This window comes from Amphibalanus amphitrite, unplaced genomic scaffold (assembly GCF_019059575.1).
Source record: "Amphibalanus amphitrite isolate SeventyFive unplaced genomic scaffold, NRLGWU_Aamphi_draft 000063F_arrow, whole genome shotgun sequence".
Taxonomy (NCBI): domain Eukaryota; kingdom Metazoa; phylum Arthropoda; class Thecostraca; order Balanomorpha; family Balanidae; genus Amphibalanus; species Amphibalanus amphitrite.
Genome location: NW_024881559.1, coordinates 1,243,223 through 1,262,624, shown reverse-complemented (window position 1 = coordinate 1,262,624; position 19,402 = coordinate 1,243,223). Strand labels below are relative to the sequence as shown.

General features: G+C 46.4%; 1 protein-coding gene across 1 annotated transcript; it reads left to right on the top strand.

Moving 5' to 3' along the window:
• Positions 1-3,809: 3,809 nt before the first annotated feature.
• Positions 3,810-19,201, top strand: LOC122378709 (calsenilin-like). The gene is made up of 7 exons (XM_043360145.1): positions 3,810-3,967; positions 10,073-10,209; positions 10,701-10,770; positions 11,461-11,531; positions 12,711-12,923; positions 15,984-16,053; positions 17,531-19,201. The coding sequence occupies exons 1-7, from the start codon at positions 3,964-3,966 to the stop codon at positions 17,569-17,571; spliced, it is 606 nt and encodes a 201-aa protein (XP_043216080.1). The 5' UTR covers positions 3,810-3,963; the 3' UTR covers positions 17,572-19,201.
• The last annotated feature ends 201 nt before the right edge of the window (positions 19,202-19,402 follow it).

Sequence of the window (19,402 nt, the reverse complement as noted above, 5' to 3'; positions counted from 1 at the left end):
TTTGCGGCATAATTAGGATGGGTTTGAAATCTTGATTAGATGAAATAAAATTAACATCACCACTAATTGAATGAAATAAAGGTCACGGCATTTTATACGAACAAATGCGCACAACACCAGACGCCAATGGTTTTGAGCTCGTTGATTGATATTCAAACTCTATGTAAAAGGATAGCATTCTTAATTTTCAAGCCTTGATATAATAAAAGGTTGTTAACCAAGCCTGAGCTGAGCCAAATTCCTTGCAAGTTGAAACGATGGCCAATGTAAAATGTCATATAAAATAAGCTTCCTCACATTTTCTCCTAGCACTTTAGTGGTAGACTGTTCCGCAGTACACTAGAGTTATGCGGCACAGCCTACCCATCAGAATACGGCGGGAGAGAATGCTGTGGGTTTGCGTTCTTTAACCCGCGCCCCGTAGGGCTACCGGCGGACCCTACCACCCGTAGGGGAGGGGCCGTTTCGGCCCCCCCTAAGATCTCGGAAATTTACCGGCCGATTTTCAAAATTCAAACGGCGTTCGATAGCCCCACCCGGGAACTACCTTGTGACCAAATTTCATTGACCTAGGTCAAACCGATGACGTCACAGGTCAGGTCAAAGGTCATATTTTCACCGTTCACAGGCAATTCAAGAAATGTGCTGTGAAAGCGAGTAAATTGGTAATTTATTGAAAACCATCGATGGTACATTGTTCGTCAAACACATACTTTGCTATCTGAGGTCACTGATACCAGGTCAGGTCACAGCGAGGTCAGGTCACCGGGGGTCACAATATGAATGTGTCGTGTGATACATGTTTTATGGTCCATTTTACATGACAAATGCGATTATGTGGGTTAGGCAGCCTTTGGGGCCAGCCTAGGTCACGTTTTTGTGAAGGTCAGGTCAAGGTCAGGTCAAATTAGGTCAAATTTCAAAGTTGATATTTTTGCATAAAATGGGTATCGATTCGATGAAGCTCGTCACGGGGAGTCTAATGGTGGTCTTCGTTTTGCTCTACGAGTTCTAGAAATGCCAAAAATTGAGTTTGAAAATTTGACGTCATCATTTTTGAACAGTTTTTTCGCTATAACTTGGCCAAAAAACAAGGTATCGATCTGAAATTTGGTATGTAGATAGAAGACGGTAAGCACTATCACATATATTCCGGTTTTTTTTCGAAACTCAAAAAACTTTTTGGATTTTTTGGCGAATATATAAAAAAATGCTTTTTTGATTTTTGGGGGTCAAAACTCAAAAATTTCAAAAATTCGAGATAGCAGTTTTGTAGCCCTGTCAATTCTACACCTTTTATGTCTTGATCATTTTTCTGTATCTTCAAAGCTGTAGTCCTGACAGGTCTTCTCGCGAAGGTCTTTTTTCGGTCGAAAATGACAGAACATGTTGTCACTCTGACGTCATTTGTGGCCAACCTATCATAGCCTCTGGAAAAATTTTTGGTCACAATGTGTAAAATTGATGCCCGGAGGGGTCCTGAAAGTTTGGTGGCGATATCTCCAGCCGTTTAGGAGCTATCGACCGAAAAGGACAGGGGGGGCCGTTTCGGCCCCCCCCCCTACGGGGCGCGGGCTAAAGGTAGTGTGCCACCTTCCAATGATTTCTCATTTTATTTTTCCTAGGATAAGAAGCCTCTGTTTTTACCTAATATCGTTAAAAAAATCAAAAATGGGCCTAAAATAGTGCTTTTTTCGCCTAAAAGTTTATCGGTTTTTCGATATGTATAACAACTGTAGTGGGCTGACCTGCAAACAGGCGTCGGCAACAATCGCGAATGCGGCGCACATGTGACAATAAGCAAAGGTCATTATAGAGTTACGACGTACGGGAATGAGTTATCAGCTGTCTAATCGTAGACAACACAATGTCGAATTTAAACTGTAAGCCTGTATTGGTATTGTTTCTTTAATTTGGCTGTCGAACATTAATTTATGGTTTGAAATATTATTTTATGTAAAATAACTGATATGAAACAGCCGTCTCTAAAGTTATGACCCCATCTCACCACATGAAAGTGGCAGAAATGACAATGATCAGCTGACGCATTTTTCTTGGCCGAAGTCAGAGCGCGCGGCCCGACGCACCACCACCGCACCACAAAGTATGAGCAGAAGCCGCGCCCAAAGCCAGGACCCCGGTAACGTGAGGTAGCCGAGTCGGGGCAGCGTGCGCTGACCCAAGCCGGGGCCGCGGCTTTGGGCGCGGTCTACCGCATCCCCGCGGGCAGCCCCGGGCTATCACATGACACCGGGAGGACGCGCGGCCCCGGCCTGGGTCAGCGCACGCTGCCCCGACTCGGCTACCTCACGTTACCGGGGCCCTGGCTTTGGGCGCGGTCTACCGCACCACCTATCAGGCGTGTTCGAAACCGCAGCAGATGATGATGAACGGGTTTATCGAAACTTGATTGGATGAGCCTATCGGTAATAGCGATTTCAGTGTGTGCATTTATTGTTCATAGTGGTGTGGAATGTGGTTGGGGTACGACCGACAACCCGTCGGGGCGAATTTCGCACTGGGGTACTCAAAATTTGAAGAATTTAAGACGTTTCCATGAGTTTTGAAGGTATGGATAAGTTCTAAAAATCTGGTTCTCCTTATCTGGGCCATTAACTCCATACGGTCCAGGAAAGCTGGCACACTACCTTTAACTCAGATCACAATTTGTTTTCACCTGGGTTCAGGGTTTGGTGTTAAATTTTTTCAAATACACAAACATAAACAAACTGTTCACGAACAAATGCGTTTGCGAACAAGTGACGTCATTGGTCAAATTTTGGTAAACAAATAACGAACGTCAGTTCGCGGACGTTCATGAACTGTTCGCGAACACGGTAAAGAGGGGGTAGATAAGACCCCTTCCTTAGCCATTTCGCTCCTAATTGAGATAGAACCTTGCGGAAAAAGCCAGCGTCTGCGTCATTACGAACCACAGCGATTGGTATCCGATTTCAAGGTCTTTCACCAACCGGTGACCGCTGAGGTCAGGTCAAATGTCATAAAGTAGGAGGTTGGTTTTTGATAAATAACTTCGCCACAAATGGTAGCAGAGCCGCGATTGTGGCACAATCGTGCTCGTCGTGGCCAGGTGCGTCGAATGACACACTTTTTGTTTAGATTAGGTCTTTTTAGGATGTTGACCTCAGGTCAAGGTCAGGTCAAAGTCATTCGGGTCACAAAGCTGCATTGAGGATGTCACACTACATATCATTCGATGTGGCAGTTCTTTCTGAGTCAATTGATGGCTCAACCGACTCTCTCTCTCTCTCTCTCTCTCTCTCTCTCTCTCTCTCTCTCTCTCTCTCTCTCTCTCTCTCTCTCTCTCTCTCTCTCTCTCTCTCTCTCTCTCTCTCTCTCTCTCTCTCTCTCTCTCTCTCTCTCTCTTTCTCTCTCTCTCTCTTTCTTTCTTTCTTTCTTTCTTTTTCTACTTGTCTCTCTCTTCTCTTTTCTTCTTCTTATTTTCTTCTGCTTGTTCTTCTTCTTCTTCTGCTTCTTCTTCTTCTTCTTCTTCTTCTTCTTCCTCCCCTCCTTGGCATTTCCAGCTGCTCGTCGCTACCACTCAATTCCCACTCTCGTTGCGAGTCGTTACTACGAGTCTGATTTCTTTACCCACAGTCATCAGCACGGCACCTCCCATTCGCCCCTCTGGCATCCCATGGGGCGCCGTTTATGCTCCTCGTATGTGCAGCTCCGAATCATGCCTACCTTGAGCACACCCCAGATCACCTGCAGCGCGACGGCACCGCTGCAGCGGCGTCGGCGGCAGCTGAGGCTCGCGGCTCGCGCGCGCCTCCGTCGGCGCCGACGAGGACCGACGGAACGCGCGGCGGCCGCCCGCCAGTCGGTCGGTCTCCCGCACCGCCGCCGCCGCCGCCGCCACCGCCGCAGCCACTGCCGCTGTCTGTTTAGCAGCGGCTGCGAGAGACCCATGAGCGAGTGACACGGGCTTCCCGGCGCACTATGGGTGAGTGGTGAACGGGGCACAGTGAACCAGACACAGTGGTTCGTGCACATTGTAAATGGGCCTCGAGTGAATGCACCGAATAGTGTACAAATGAGTGTCGGATTTTACGCTGAGCTGAACACTAAGATGCTTTGCTAATATATTCTTGCATGGCCCCCTAATTGGAACAAAATCTCATGTTTCTCGAAGTTTCGAATTGATACTGTCAATGCTCTATCGGATTCTTCATTTTTTTAGGCCTACACGGTACCAAAGAAAATGAAATACTGAAGAGTATCGTCTCTCGTCCTCTAGCTCATATAACATAATGTTTAATGTTGCAAAGCGTTCCAAAATTAAAATTAAAATGGATGCATTCCCGACATAGTCTTTCATCGGTTGAAAATGCAAACTATGGAATAGTAGTCACTGTCATAAGGTAATAGATGCAATGCACCTCGATTATCAGCTTATTAATTGACAGGCAGAAGGATGTAAGTAGGGAAAGGCATATCTGTTCTCTGGTCCAGGTTTATCAGGCAAATGAATGTAACGAATTAAAATCGCTTTCGCTCGTATGCCCTCGCCCGTATTGGTGTTTTTCCAGCCGCGAAGGTATAAGGGGGGTCCGTTGGACCCCCCTTGCCGTTTCGCCCCTGATTGAGCTAGAGCTTCGCGGAAAAAACGAGCGTGTTGCCCGTGACGAGAGGAAGCCGATGCTACCCAATTTTAAGGTCCTAGGTCATCGGTTGACCTTCCAGGTCAGGTCATTGACCCAAAAGTCGGGAAAATCGGGACCTGTTAGAAAGTCGTAAAGCGTGGCTGCTATGGGGTTTTTCGGGGCGCTGATCGCGAATATCATGTTAGTTTTGAACACAGATGATGTCTTCATGCATTTAGGCCAGGTCGGGTCAGGTCAGGTCAGGTCAACCAGTAAGGGTATTCGTAGTAGGTGGCAAGTGCAACCGCCTCTGACAGCTTCGTAACATGTTACGAAGGCACCAAAACTACTTCGTAAATGTTTATATGGTTGCTAAATTCGAATTCAGCTCCAAAAACTGGCCTAGAAACATGTAAAACTCGAAAAAGTGAACCGAGGTTATAAAAGGTCAATGACCTGACCTGACCTTCTGGTGACCTTGACACCCACCCTAATGCATGGGAGCAACATCATATCCCATGTTTGAACGCTTAAAACCACGAAAAGCCTGCAAACGCGCCGCTAATGCGAGCCGAGGCCCGACATACGCCGAATCGCGATTCCGGCCAAACATGGTCTCGAAAAGTAGGTCACAGGTCAAAGGTCATTAGGGTCAGGGTCACGAAAATTTCAGGGTAGGTGTAAAATTGATTAACGCGAGGGTACTGAAAGTTTCGTCGCGATCGGCCGCTTTTTACGCGAGTTATTTGCGAAAAACCGAGGGGGGATCCGTTCGACCCCCCCCCCCCCTATAGGGCGAGGGTTAAGTCTTGAGATATGGTTTGATCTGTCCAGTTATTTTGAAAATAAACGTACTTCGTATTCTCTTTTATTTGGCCAGCACTAAATGCAGCATCGTTTAAATTCATGGGATGCTGGAACACGCCATTCACCCTCAAGTCGTTTTTCTAAAAGGGTAATCTCGTTCAAAGACACTTGTACACTGAGAAAAAAATTGACTCCATATGGGTCAAAACTCTTGAAAATGCTCCCCTGAAAACTCCTTAAAACCATTGATAATTCCCTTTCCAGCAGAGTTATTGAGTGTGTTCTAGGGTAACTTCGAGCCTTTCTCATTTTGCGAAAGAGTTTTCAAGAGTTCTTAATGGATGGCGAAATGACTCCATGTGTGACACCCCATAACTCTGTGATGCAACTCTCCATTGCTCCCGAAAAACTTTTCCCGAATGTTCCGACAGGAGTAAAAGGGGAGTTACGAAGGGGTTTTAGCATACGTCGCGAGGCTGCCGGTGGCCGCCATCTTTTGCGCGTAGTACACAGCACGTTGTGCGGGGCGGCGGGCGAGGTGTTAGTGAAGAGCGTGTTGACTTAGACGGACCTGACCTATACAGTGACGGATAATTGGACCTTACTTTGGATTTAAAGGTAAGCTTAGCTGTATTTCTCATCATGCTTTTATAGTGCAAAGTGTTATAATGTTGTGATGAGAACATGTGGTAACCCCATGTTCTGGATGGGCTGGAATGGTCTCTGTAAGGGTAATTGATTTGTTTTGTTCCTGAGTGAGATAAAGATCGGAAACAGCATGCTCTGAGTTTCTAGGTATTGGCAAATATCATACAATAAATTGGAAAGTTGGAATAAATTGGAAAGTTAGGATTACACAAGCTTCACACGTCATGGATCCTATTGTTATTGCCCAATTATTTTAATATCCATACCAATGAAAAATATCAAATTTGAAGGGCTTTCAAAGCAGAGCCAGAAAATTAAACTATCTTGGCATAAAAGCCTTGACTTTCCTAGCCCCTATATATTAAAAAAAAAAATCAGTTACCTACCACTGCCACTGCCCATGAATGATGAAAACCACCGACAAACCAGCATGTTCAAAATAAATTTTGTCTAAATTGTTGTATGTTTTTAGAAAGTGTCCATAATTGAATTTCGTTCTTTAATGTTAACATGGGTACCTACTACCTATGCAGCGTATAACGTCCTTAGCTTATTTTTAGCGACTGCTCAACTTTTTGAGCGTTCAAGTAGGTACGTTTTATAGCATTGCCCTACTGTGTCTGCAACTAAGATGGAGGCTGTTAATTTGCCCTTTAGACTTTCACTGAAACTTAACTTTATCGACATTGTAGTGCATAAAAAGTATGCTAACTTTGCAATCTCTTGCTTTCCTTATTTTGACATCATGTGCCGAAAGCAGTATCAGTGCCAACACGTCAGGTCGCGTGTGTCTCGTCTCGTCCATCTTGTCTCATCTGCCTACCTCTCAGTCTCCTCCCTCATTTCTTCCTTCCATCTTTCCCCGCTTCCTTCCTCACTCCCTCTTTCCCCTCCCCTCTCTCTCTCTCCCTCCCTTCCTTCCTTCCTTCCTTCCTTCCTTCCTTCCTCCATCCCTCCCCTCCTTCCCTCCCTTTCTCCTTCATTATTTCCCTCCTTCTCTTTTTTTCTTTCTCCTCCATTTCCTCCCACGCAATGTTAAGTGTACCTATAATTTCATGGTTATTAACATTTTGCAGGGGATGAGCTGGAGAGCCTGCAGCGCATCCCGCAAGACACGTCGGAAGCCAACGGAGACCAGCAAAATATCCATCCCACCATCGTGAAAGGAGAGCCGGACGAAGAAGACGCAGTATTCCTCGAGGCCCAGGAGGTGGTAGGGTAGCGGCACCACCAGACCAAGCATTCCAGCTTTGGTAGGCCGCCTTTTGGATTCTTAACATCAAAACTCGCGACCGTGAAGCATATGTATGGAGTGAGATCCCCGGAGAGCGTGCCGCGGCGGGATGTTGAAAGCGTTTGTCAATTTGTTAAGCCTCCCACCGCCCCGGACTATGAATACACATTTCTTGAAATATATTTTTTATCTGTGCTTCGGTACACGAGCTTTGGGTGGTTACGCTATTCGTCCAATATTTATTTTCGGGGGGGCTGGAGTGGAGTGATGGGAAGTTTGGGTGAGTTTGATGGGGAGTAACAAGAGGTTATACCATGAAGCTGTAAACGGAGTTTTGGGGAATAATGGAAAGGAGTAATCGGGAGTAATTATGAGGCAGTAGGAGAGTCATTGAGAGTAATGGAAGGGAGTTTCAGGGAGTATGTTGTTTGTTTTGATAGGGTAAAGGAGAGTAATGAAGAGTTTTCTAAAACGGTAGGGAGAGTTACAGAGAGTTTCTCGAGGGAAGTTTTGGGGTGTAATGGAGAGTTTTAGAGGGGGTGTAATGAGGAGTACCACCTGGGAGTTTTGGGGTGTCGTTTTGGTGAACTCCCCCTGGGGGTGTCATGCGGAGTCAGGATTTTTCTCAGTGTAAACAGACGGCGCCGTCATCCAGAAATATGTCACAGAGTCAAGATAAGTCGTGCTACGGATTTCTCAAGAGTAGACGTCCAGCGAAATAAGTATGCAGGCTCCCGTCATGCCATATGCTCTGCAATAGCTCCAATCTCTCACAAAGTCACAAATTGGCCAACTTGGTCGTGCAGTAATATCAGCACGGCGATGGCGGCTCAGTTCTGAAGCTGCTTACGGCACGTCAGTTTTGTGCCGGCCGTTGTCAGTCAGCACACATGTCGATAAACAAGTGGGCGGGCGGTGACGCCGCGAGCCGCCAACGCCGCCACCCCCGAGCCGTCGGCGATACAGCTCAGCATGCGCCACTGTGAGAGCGAACCGGGCTCCATTTGTATTTGTAGGTATGCACAACCACTTACACAGGGTTTCGTTAATATCGTATGGGGGAGGGGGGGGGGGCGTGGCGGATGCGGCAATGTTTTGATTGTCATGCATGATATGCAGACATGTCAAAATCTGAACGAAATTAACCCGCGCCCTGCTGGGGGGGGTGTTTGAACACCCCCCCCTTGTGGTTTTTCGCGAATATCTCAAAAACGGCGGCGCGAAGCGCCGCCGTTTTTGGTACACCTTATCACACATCAATTCTACACATGTTGTGAAAATTTCAGACCAAGGTCATTCAAGGTCAGGTCACCAGGTCACTTGAAGTGACCTCACCTCATAAAAAGTTTCAATGTCTGTCATAGCTATACCGAGTGACCGATCGCTTTGAAACTTTCAGCGATTGCTAAGAGCAATAGCATGTACAAAATGTATATCTCAAAATTTTGATATCGATGACCTAAGGTCAGGTCAATTTTGCGACCTCCCCATTATAAGTCAATGGGAGAAAATTGAAATGCGCCTCTTTTGGACGAAAGACATTATAAACAATCCCAAACACCGAATAACAAGTGGTTTAGACACACTGAACATGAAAATGGTGTCCGTGACCCCTGTTTATGCCCTGAGGTCATCTTAGGTCACGAATGGTATCTAACAGTTTTTCGCAAATAACTTTTGATAGAGGCATGCTAGAGCGATGAAAACGCCTTAGATGTGTTCAGCTCGACGATACGGATCGACTGATATGCAACATGACCATTTCCGGTCAGGTCATGACCTTGACCTGAGGTCAAATTTTCAAGTTGACCTTTCAAGGTCAAGTTATAGTTCATTCGATGCGTCTTGACGAGAGGAACACGATGCCGGTAAAAGTAAGCTCGTACAGGGCGTGGGTCAAAAGTTATTGCAGAAAAATTGTTTCCGAAAAAAATCGGCTATTTTTGCAGTTTTGGCCCCCTGCAGGCAAAACCGTTGACGTTAGGTCAAATCTGAGAGAATTACTCAGAAAGGGCGTTAATAGGGCTATCGAATGCGCTTTTCCGCGGCGCTGTAGCTCTATTGGTTCCCGAGTTATGCGTTGGCTTCTGGGAAATTTTCGACATTCGACCTGGAAATCGGCGAAATTTTGCCTTCAATGACCTCTGGTGACCTGACCTTTGACCTGACCAAAAAATTGACCGAAGTGATTTCGTCATTATTTTTGACGCTCTTTCGAACGCCGCCTTCTGCGTATCGCTACGTGGCCCAGGAGCCGAGTTACAAGGGGGGGGGTGTTCAAACACCCCCCCCCCCCCAGCAGGGCGTGGAAATCCAGGACCCCCAGCCGGGCGCGGGTTAACGTAAGCCATTGGCTGTTGTCCATTCACGACGCTATAATCTGGCTGACAGTTGACCTGTAACATTGGTGCACCCAAGCTCCCCCCCCCAAAAAAAAAATGAATCTAGTCTCCGATTAATTACACCAAGTCAATCAAATGAACTTGTGTGTGGTCGAACTGCTCGAGTCCTCTTGCCTATATGTGTCGGCAGCTCTGTGATTAACGTGTATAATGTATATGCCTATGTGTATATACCTACCTATGTTTTAAAATGTGTCTGTATGCCGGCAGCATTGTGTGAAGCGTGCGTTTGTGTGTCTGTGTGTCGGCAGCATTGTGTGAAGCTTGCGTTTGTGTGTCTGTGTGCCGGCAGCATTGTGTGAAGCGCGTGTTTGTGTGTCTGTGTGCCGGCAGCATTGTATGAAGCGTGCGTTTGTGTGTCTGTGTGCCGGCAGCACTCGCCAATGAGGAAGATATGGAGGCGTTCTTCAGTGACGTGGTGCGCTACCGACCGCAGGAGCTGAACCAGCTGGCCAGTGTGACAAAGTTCAGCCGCCGCGAGATTCAGCACATCTACAGGGGATTCAAACAGGTGCGCCACTCAGACCCCAGCCCGAATTGGAATATCCGTATACATAGACCTCTGTATACAGAGGTCTATGCCGTATAGGTTGCTCTCCTAATACTTGCGTGAATTTCTCCTGCACAGCGGAAATTCGTTCCGTAATTGCAGACTCATTCAAGGTCTTAGCAAATAAGGCATGTGATCAGAAACTGGTAGTGTCAGGTTTTATTCGTTTATCATATGTAGATGACTATACTGCGTTTCCTAATTGAGCGCTGTCTTTCATTGGGACAGCATACTTATGGAGGAGGCGATGTGCATTTGCACTTTATATTTACACTCATTCTCATCTGGTAAACCCAATTGGTAACAGAAAAAATCATGAACGGCTATTTGACACACATATTCTAACTTATTCTTCATATATGTATGTTTCATTTTGACAAATTGATACTCAACATAATTCCGTCAAATGCAAGTGAAAAGGTATAATTTAAAACGCTTGTGCTTTGTTGCAGGAATGTCCACTGGGAACAGTGGACGAAGACAGATTTAAACACCTTTTCTCCCAATTCTTTCCCTTTGGAGGTAAGACTGGTACGATACTCGTAAATTTAATACAGCATGGGCTACTTCAGGATTGGAATCAGATGATGCGTGGATAACAAAGGAGCAATTATTTAGCAACAAAATAGAGGACATGCGCCAAAAGTCAATGCCATCATATGGTAGACGTATACACTGAGAATATGTGAAAAAGAAACGATGCCGCCTGTTGTGCATGTCTCGTAAATTTCTCAAACTACGTCAGTTGGGCTTTGAGCTTCCGCATCCAACGGCGTCATTTCGGCTTGGGGCGGATGCCAGGAAGGACGTTTAATCTTCTGGAATGACACGGCACGAACCTTCAAAGGGTCGTCTTATCTCACCCTCAGCCCATCGAGGCATTTAGCAGTTACTCTGTTGACCGCAGTTAATCCCAGTGGGTGGGCTCGGAATCAAATTGCCCAGGTCAGCATCGCGTCCCACATTGCCGCATGCTACCTGTCTGATATTGCGTATATGTCCTCGTGCCTGATGGTATATCCTGTGCATGAAAAAACATACCAGAAGCCTGTTGTTCTTGAACGTATATGATGTTTCACTGTCTATTTATTTGCTCACTTTCTTTTCTCGTACTCATAGTTTTACTAACTATCGACATTATTTTCCATAATAATTACGTATACCTTTTCAAGATTCGACCAAAGTATTTATGACATTTTGCGTTCGTTTCAGATGCGACAAAGTACGCGCAGTTTGTTTTTGGGACATTCTGTCCGCCGGGAACGAACATCATCAACTTTGAGGTAAGCGCGTGGAGGCATACAGGTAATTTTGGGTTTCTTCGGGCCGTTATAGTGTTTGTCTATATGCGGATTGAGCGTTTATTCGTAACCAGAAACTAAAATGGTCCACATTCCGCACTTTCTGGTCTTTTCATTTACATTTACTTGTAAAGAGGTATAACAAGGATAATTTTCTAAACTGCAAATCGTTTCCTAAAACAACGTATCTTGCATGGGCCGAGTGTTTTTCTTCTGCAGCCAACTAGCTATAGGTAAGCTCTCTGGGGGCGCTGCTCAAACGATACTTATACTGAGACAGAGAGACACAGACTAAGGCTGGCTGATGCCACACTTATCTTCATTATTTTCAGTGGCTGAGGCGGCTCTGAGCTGCGAATAATGAAATCACACTGCTCGCGGTGCCGCTCGGCGCTCTGCTCGGGAAGTATGGGAGGGAGGCAGCAGCAATCCGCTCGCACGGCTGCTCGAGGCTAAGAAAAAATGGGGTAACATCATTTACGATGCCTTCGGAGGCTCCAGGGCCACCTGAGTCGCTAGGGGACACCTGGGTCGCGAGGGGACACCTGGGTCGCGCTCGGACCAGCCGGTCGCGGTGGGGCCGGGGTCGGATGGGACGGGAAGCTCCCAGCCGTCTCTCATCCCACTGAAATAGCGGCGAGTCCGGGGCATACGACGCGACAGGCTGGATGGGGCTGCATATCACACACCGCCGCAGGGCCGCTAAAATATATCGGACAGCTCTGGTGCTGCGAAATATTTATTAGCTCGTAATACGTTCTTAGATGCATTCATAACTTTTTATAAACTATTTTTCATTGTGCTTATTTTATTATTCTGTGTTCTTTGCCTTACTTTATCGCTCGCATATAAAAACAACAGCCTTTTTCCGTTCTCTCTCTCTCTCTCTCTCTCTCTCTCTCTCTCTCTCTCTCTCTCTCTCTCTCTCTCTCTCTCTCTCTCTCTCTCTCTCTCTCTCTCTCTCTCTCTCTCTCTCTCTCTCTCTCTCTCTCTCTCTCTCTCTCTTTCTCCTCTCCTTCTCTCTCTCTCTCTCTCCCATTCTCTCTCTCTCATTCTCTCTCTCTCTCTCTCTCTCTCTCTCTCTCTCTCTCTCTCTCTCTCTCTCTCTCTCTCTCTCTCCCCTCCCTCCCTCCCTCACATGCACCCGCTCGTCACCGCCAGGAGTTCCTATCGTCTCTCTCGCTGGTGGCGCGCGGCTCGTTGCATGACAAGATCGCGTGGATCTTCTCGCTGTACGACATCAACCACGACGGCTTCATCACCAAGCACGAGATGACAGAGGTGGTGAGCGCTATCTACGAGCTGCTCGGCCACGCCATCGAGCCCGTGCTCGACGCCGGCTCCGTGGAGAGACACGTCAATGCTGTGTTCGATGTGAGTACCCGCCGGATGGAGGTTGGCTTGGGCCGACCGACCGAGGGGGGGGGGGGGTCAGTGTGCTGGATCTGGGGGGGGGGGACCGTGGGGTGGGGTGGGAGAGGGCCAAGAGTATAGGGCTACGTAATTACGTATATAGAGAAAATGAAAAAGCGGGAATAAGATTTTAATCAACCGTTTTCACGATGATCTATCTGGCGAGTGGCGAATGCACCTAATTTGACCAAATCTGCACGAAAGCTTTTACAACAAATATCTTCATATCAAAAATTCATTTTCATAAATTGTTGTAGGTAAGTGTTTCATGAATTAATTTAATAAATTGGCAAGTGTTTTAATCGAAAATAATGTCTGAGAATTTGAAAAATGATGTCCACAAGAATATGTGCAATCCAAACTTACAACTTTTGAGAAACACAATTAATTTAATTGGACCAAATAAGCACACAATCTGCATCAAGTATGTACCAGATGATCGTCGTGAAAAGTGAAAACGGCTATTATTGTTAGCTCCAAAACATATTGGATGTTTCTGTGTCCTACATAGAAGACATGTGAGGGAAAATGTTTCTGTAATTCTCATTTTTCTTTTAAAAAAAAACACACACACACACATAATACGATAAGACATTAGTCAAACTTATGCTAAAAAAATCTAGCAGGTACCGACTAACAAAAACAAATATCCCTTATGTGCCATCTTTCTATAGTTCTACACATGATAAGTCATTTGAACCAAGCATTCGGGCAGGCACCAGGCAGGCAGCATTGGAGGTACTGACAACATCTGGCTATTGTTCCGAGTTCCGGCAAGCGAGCTGAAAGGGTGCCTGATAACCTGTAGATGGATACCACTAAAATAATATTATCGTACGTAGAGAAACGGACAAACGAGCCGTAATGATCAGTAACATCTCACAAATCAGCAGCAATTCTACGACGAGCATCGAACCAGATTCTGAGTACTGCCGAAGTGTCATAGCTGGCAGCGGGCCAGCGCCCCGGTCGCCGGGGGCGTCTCCTCACAGCGGGACAAGTGGTGCCATCCACACACAATGGTGACAGCGGCAGCCTGTTTACCAGCGCGTCCCAATGGCGCGGCAACAGCCGACGCCCTGAGCCATGGTCTGTTTGATTACCCATTCGAGGAGGGTAGCCGAGAAAATGGTACCGCGCACAACAATGGTGCGTCACGAAGATTCCCGTGGCCCGACTGTATCCTATCCATACTTTTGGACAGGGCGAAGTGTGACACGGGTCCTGAGTGCACTCGTCAATCGTCATTCTACAAAACACATGTTTTGATTAGCGACAGTAACTACTATCAATACGATCGGCATTCATCATGTTCATATTCTTTACTTTGTGAATCCATCCATACCTGTCATGTACAAAAATGAATGAAAGCTCACCATAATACATAGCTGCTTCTTTTTTAGTATCATGCATTCAACAACGAAATGATAGCGTTTTTCTTGTGAGCTTCTGGTGAATTAAAATAAACATTTTCACCAAGGAGTTTCGCACACGCACTTTCGAGGCCGAAGATGAAGTACATTTTCCATTTTCTATCTCATAATGCCGTAGTCCCAGTTGAGCGATGGGGGACGACCTAGGGCCGTGACGATGTCGATGACCTACTTACGGTCTATTCTGCAGGAACGCCCACCATTTTTCACCCCGGAAGCCCATCACTCGCGGAAGATTGTACTTTTTGCGCTGGTTTCGCACACCGCCTCACGCATTGAAAACCAGAAGGCACGTGCGATATTTAACGTCAATGGCCGGTGGCTGTCAGTTGAAGGAGATAACACCAGTTTTGGGGACGCACATTTTTCACCAGACATTGATTACTGAACTGAAAGTAACACTGGCTAGCTTTATAAATACTTGCAACCTCTCATGCTAACTTATTCTAATACCGTTCCCAAACCACCACTCCGCTCATGCTCAACCTGGAAAGAGTCGTCTGTAAGAAGTTCAAAGCCTTTCACTAGGAGCTCGGTTGACATTTCTACAAAATTAATGGCTGATCTGTACGCAATCGGCAATAGGCTATGCGTTGCTACTCCTTTCCGACAGGCCCTAAGCCGGCGAAAATCGGCTGTTCCACGCATGTAAATGAGAGACAGACTGGCGCGGCGGCGAGCTCCGATATTTTGCTGTGGCTCGCCGCCGTCCGTTGGCCGTATTGACAGTCAAATCGCTGCGTTCTTTATGACGCAGAAGCGCCGATATATTTTGGGTCCCAGTCGAGCTGAGATTGCTTGGCCGCCGCACGCGCTCCAACGATAAAACAAGGCTCCCCCGCCAAAAACCGAATTGAAGGTGACAACCGCGAAATCGACATATCAAATGTCATTTATCGACGAAATAAAATATGTCCCTTAGCATCTTTTTATGTTGTGGAGTGAAGTGCAATGTGTATGTTGGCACTGATAACCATATCGATTATTTCGCTCATCTTGTATGCCGCTCCGCAAAACGTTCTAGAAGCCCCATGTTCCTCAAATATCACGTATAAATCAATTTTGTTTAATTATTTGCCTCGAGACCATTTAGACTTATTTATGTATGTATGCTACCCGGGAAGGTTCACTTTGTAGAAAGTGAAATACTGATAAACTTCTTAAAACCTCGTGATCCAACCTTGTAAATCATAAAAACGATTATGATTATTCCACAAGATTATAGACCTCTGTAAAAGAAACCTATGATAACACATTTGATAGAGCCTTGCTGTTTGATAGGTCAAAATTTTCATTGAAATCATAAACGGAAAAAAACATAAACGACCTATCAGCTATCCAACAATGATTTAGCAGTTAATTATTGAAAGTAATAGCCCCCCTCCCCTCGTCTCAACTCTGGTGTCTGTGGGCCGTTTCACTGATACCCAGGTTTGACGTTGGTTACGTCTTCGAACCGCTACCGACAGGACGCATTTAGGGATCGCATATGTTCATGTGGGCGGTGCGGTGAATAATGTAGGCCCACTTGGGTAAATGGTGCTGCATTATTTATGCGTTCCCCTCCGGTTCCCTTCGGTGTCGGCAGCTGATCGACACCAACGGCGATGGCGTCATCACACTGGACGAGATGGAGCGGTGGTGCACCAGGGACGAAGGTCAGTACCTGAATGTAGTCTCATTCATAGCAACCCTAAAATAACACACGATTCACACCAATAATTTCTATATCTAATTCACTCAGATGCACAACGCTTCCAACTGGCTTCTTGGCAGGCTACACACATGTCGGATCATAGGTAATAATTCAATGTCATACGACCGCCTGCCCTGTTCCAAATGACTACTGTTGACCAAATGTGCCGAAAGCGGTGTAGTCGGGGCTAACTTTATCGTTGCGTGCCAGCACCGTATCAAATCGAAAAGTCCTGGCACCGCCGGCACATGACCGTTGTGAGAACGAACGGATTCACTTGTGGCTGGTGGCATGGTTATGAAAAGATTGAGGAAATATTCGTCGCCAATTTCATGACGAATTTCATTCAATTCATTTTTTAGGAATTTATTATGAACTGCGTAATAACGAAATGTATACCTATGCCTACATTTCGTCTGGTAGGTGCAAGACGAGTCCGATATTGATAGCTAGCTATTTACTGTTAAATAACATAGCGCAAAATCATTTAACATTATTTCAATATTTCAATTGAACATCGAACAGGCCTTGGTTCACTTAAATGCGTGCACATATGACGTCTCATTACGTAAATAGACTGGCTATCAAACTATTCAATCCAACAGCGAACCATACTTGATAGCGTCCAATGGAGCGTCCGGGCTCAATTCTGCCTCTGAGCAGAATTAAGGATTTTTCGGACGATTGGTATCATCAGGCAAAGAAGTACGCGTGCATGGGATGAAAATGACACTGACGAGCCGTTCACTTTTCACCGGATAGCCACCAATGAAACCCGGCCGCGAATTAGGAAACCGTCATAACGTTAAATACGTCTTCGATAATGCTCAATTTCTCACTGGGCTGAGCTGCCAAATATATCGACTATCCGCTTCAATAGCTTTTAGTCAGCGTGTTGTTTTATAAGACCAGCTTTTTGGGAACCTGCATCGGACGATAAATCGAGTTCGAGGCGTGCCAAGCATTCTAAGTTCACTTGAAAACGATTTAAATCGACAGGTGAACAGGATGCGTGGAGGCGTAGGTAGTTGGAAGACCGATTTTAGCTCAGTCGCCGAAGAAGGCGCAACTTAGTTGTTCCCTGTGCTTCACAAAATGCAAAACTGTGTCTGGAAGTTAAGCAACAAACCTCAACAATGTCGTGCCTATGTAAACATCACACCAAAAACTCACCGTTATAATAGCATTTTTCGTTTTCATTCCCTTCAGGTGGAGAACACTGCGAACCAAAGGCCGTCAGCCGTCAAGAATGGCCATGAAAACATTCAATTTCTCGCTTGGCTGACGTGTTAGATACATAAGAATACCCTTTATACATAAATACCTTTATATAAAAAAGTATTAGTAACTTCCACAGATTGACGGGGCCCAAAGTTCGTCCTACCTGGAATTTTTATGTTCAGGGGTATGTACTTACGACTCCCATTTCCCATCTACAGGCAATACAAAGTCGCTCGACATGCTGAACACGGTCTGGTGAGCTCGGTGAGGTTACTGGGACGGAGTCCGTCTCACCCGCGGACCGGGGCGGACGGTCTAGTGAGCTCGGCGAGCGCCGCGCCGGCGCACCTGCCGGGACGCAGTCCGTCTCACCCTCGGACTGAGACGGCAGCAATCGAACCTGACCCTTCCCAGCCGGCTGCTCCTGCCTGCACAGAGCGGCACCGAAGGCTTGTGTCGACCCCGCCCGCCCGCCCCGCCTCAGCCGTGGCCGACAGCCTGCCCACCACCCCGGCCCGCAAGGTCGGAGCCAGCGCGAGGCTCAAACATAGTGATACGATACAATCCGCGGAACCTGTCCCAACAACTGTGCAATAACTCATCGAGGTTTCGGCCACTGTAGGGAAGGGTTTCAAACGAGCAATTTGAAATAAGATACAAGTGTAACTTGTAAGCCATTCCAAAGCAAAACACCGTAGCGTCTGTTATGTAGCCATGTGTTGAATTGGCGTCGTGAGGTTTTTGAGAAACGTTTGTTCGTACCTATATGTTTGTTTATGTCATCTGGAAACAACTAACACTACCTAACGACATAAATGGCATGAGCGAACGAAAACGATACATTGATATCGGCACATGGTTTGTTTGAAATGCCCAGAAACTATAGGTATAGTAAACATTGATGATTGGATGTACTTGAATTATGAGGTGCAAACTGAATTCCAGTGTAAAATCTTCTTTTCTAAAAGGCACGACCCCGCGCGTGAATTTTTTCTTCGCCTTTTCCGGAAGAATGAGTGAGGAGCCGATTTAGCATTTTCCCGTAGTCTGTGCCAAATTTCGCATCACACCGTGAAATTGTTGCCATAATCTGTAACAAACGGCGGGTGCGAGAGATGGAACTAAATTTGTCTATTTTCCCATTCAGTGTTGTGTCGCCTCGCAGAGGCTTCTTCACCTATAGTTCTGATCGGTGTTCCGGCCGCCGACTGTGTGTGTTTTCAGCTCAGTAGGTCTGTAGTGTAATACCGGGCCAACTCGGTAAATTCAGAGTCGTGGGGCCTCTCTGATTGTCGTTGCTGAGGGCTTCTCTCGCTTAGTTAGCACACGTTTTTGTAAATACCTTCCTAAATGAGCGCACTGCTTTTCTCATGATGCTGCGTACCTTTCATAAGTACGTACCTTTCCGAGACATCTGTTGCCGATAGCCTTTCCCGCTAAATGTGTTTGCTGAGGCGATACGAAGTAGCTAGAATAATTGGTTTAAGTGCACAGAGATGGTGTGCTGATGTGGGTCGAAGCCCAAACTCGATAGGTTGCGAGCAGGAGACACCTAGTGCTGAATGTGTCTCACACGAACTCCTGATCGGGGTATACATCTTGTATTGTATGACACCAGTATGGCCAAAGATGCTGCATCACACAACAGCGATTTCCTTATTATGTGTTGTGGTCAAGATTGCCGTACAAATTAAACTTAATGGGATAATCATACGCATACTCCTCCATTGAGCCTTGAATTATTCAGTTAGCGTGTAGCTTCGATCGTTAAAATGTCAGGCAGAGAAGAGGCACATTAGACGGAAATGATCATCTTCAAGCTTTCCCAGATACCTTTATATATTTAGGTGTTGTTGAACGCTTGTGTGTAAATACATTCAATATTCGTTTCGGTTGTTTAAAGTCACGTGGTCAGCGCTGCACCCCCTCCCACGAGCGTCACCAGTCGAAATTCACCACCGTTCACCAGCGGCCCTCGGCTCGGGTGGACGTCACCGGTGTGCACCAGCCCCCGGAGCGGAACCAGTGGGCTCCAGCGCTCCCCGACACTCCCCCGAGCTGTATATACAGAGGGCGGGTGTGGACTGTGG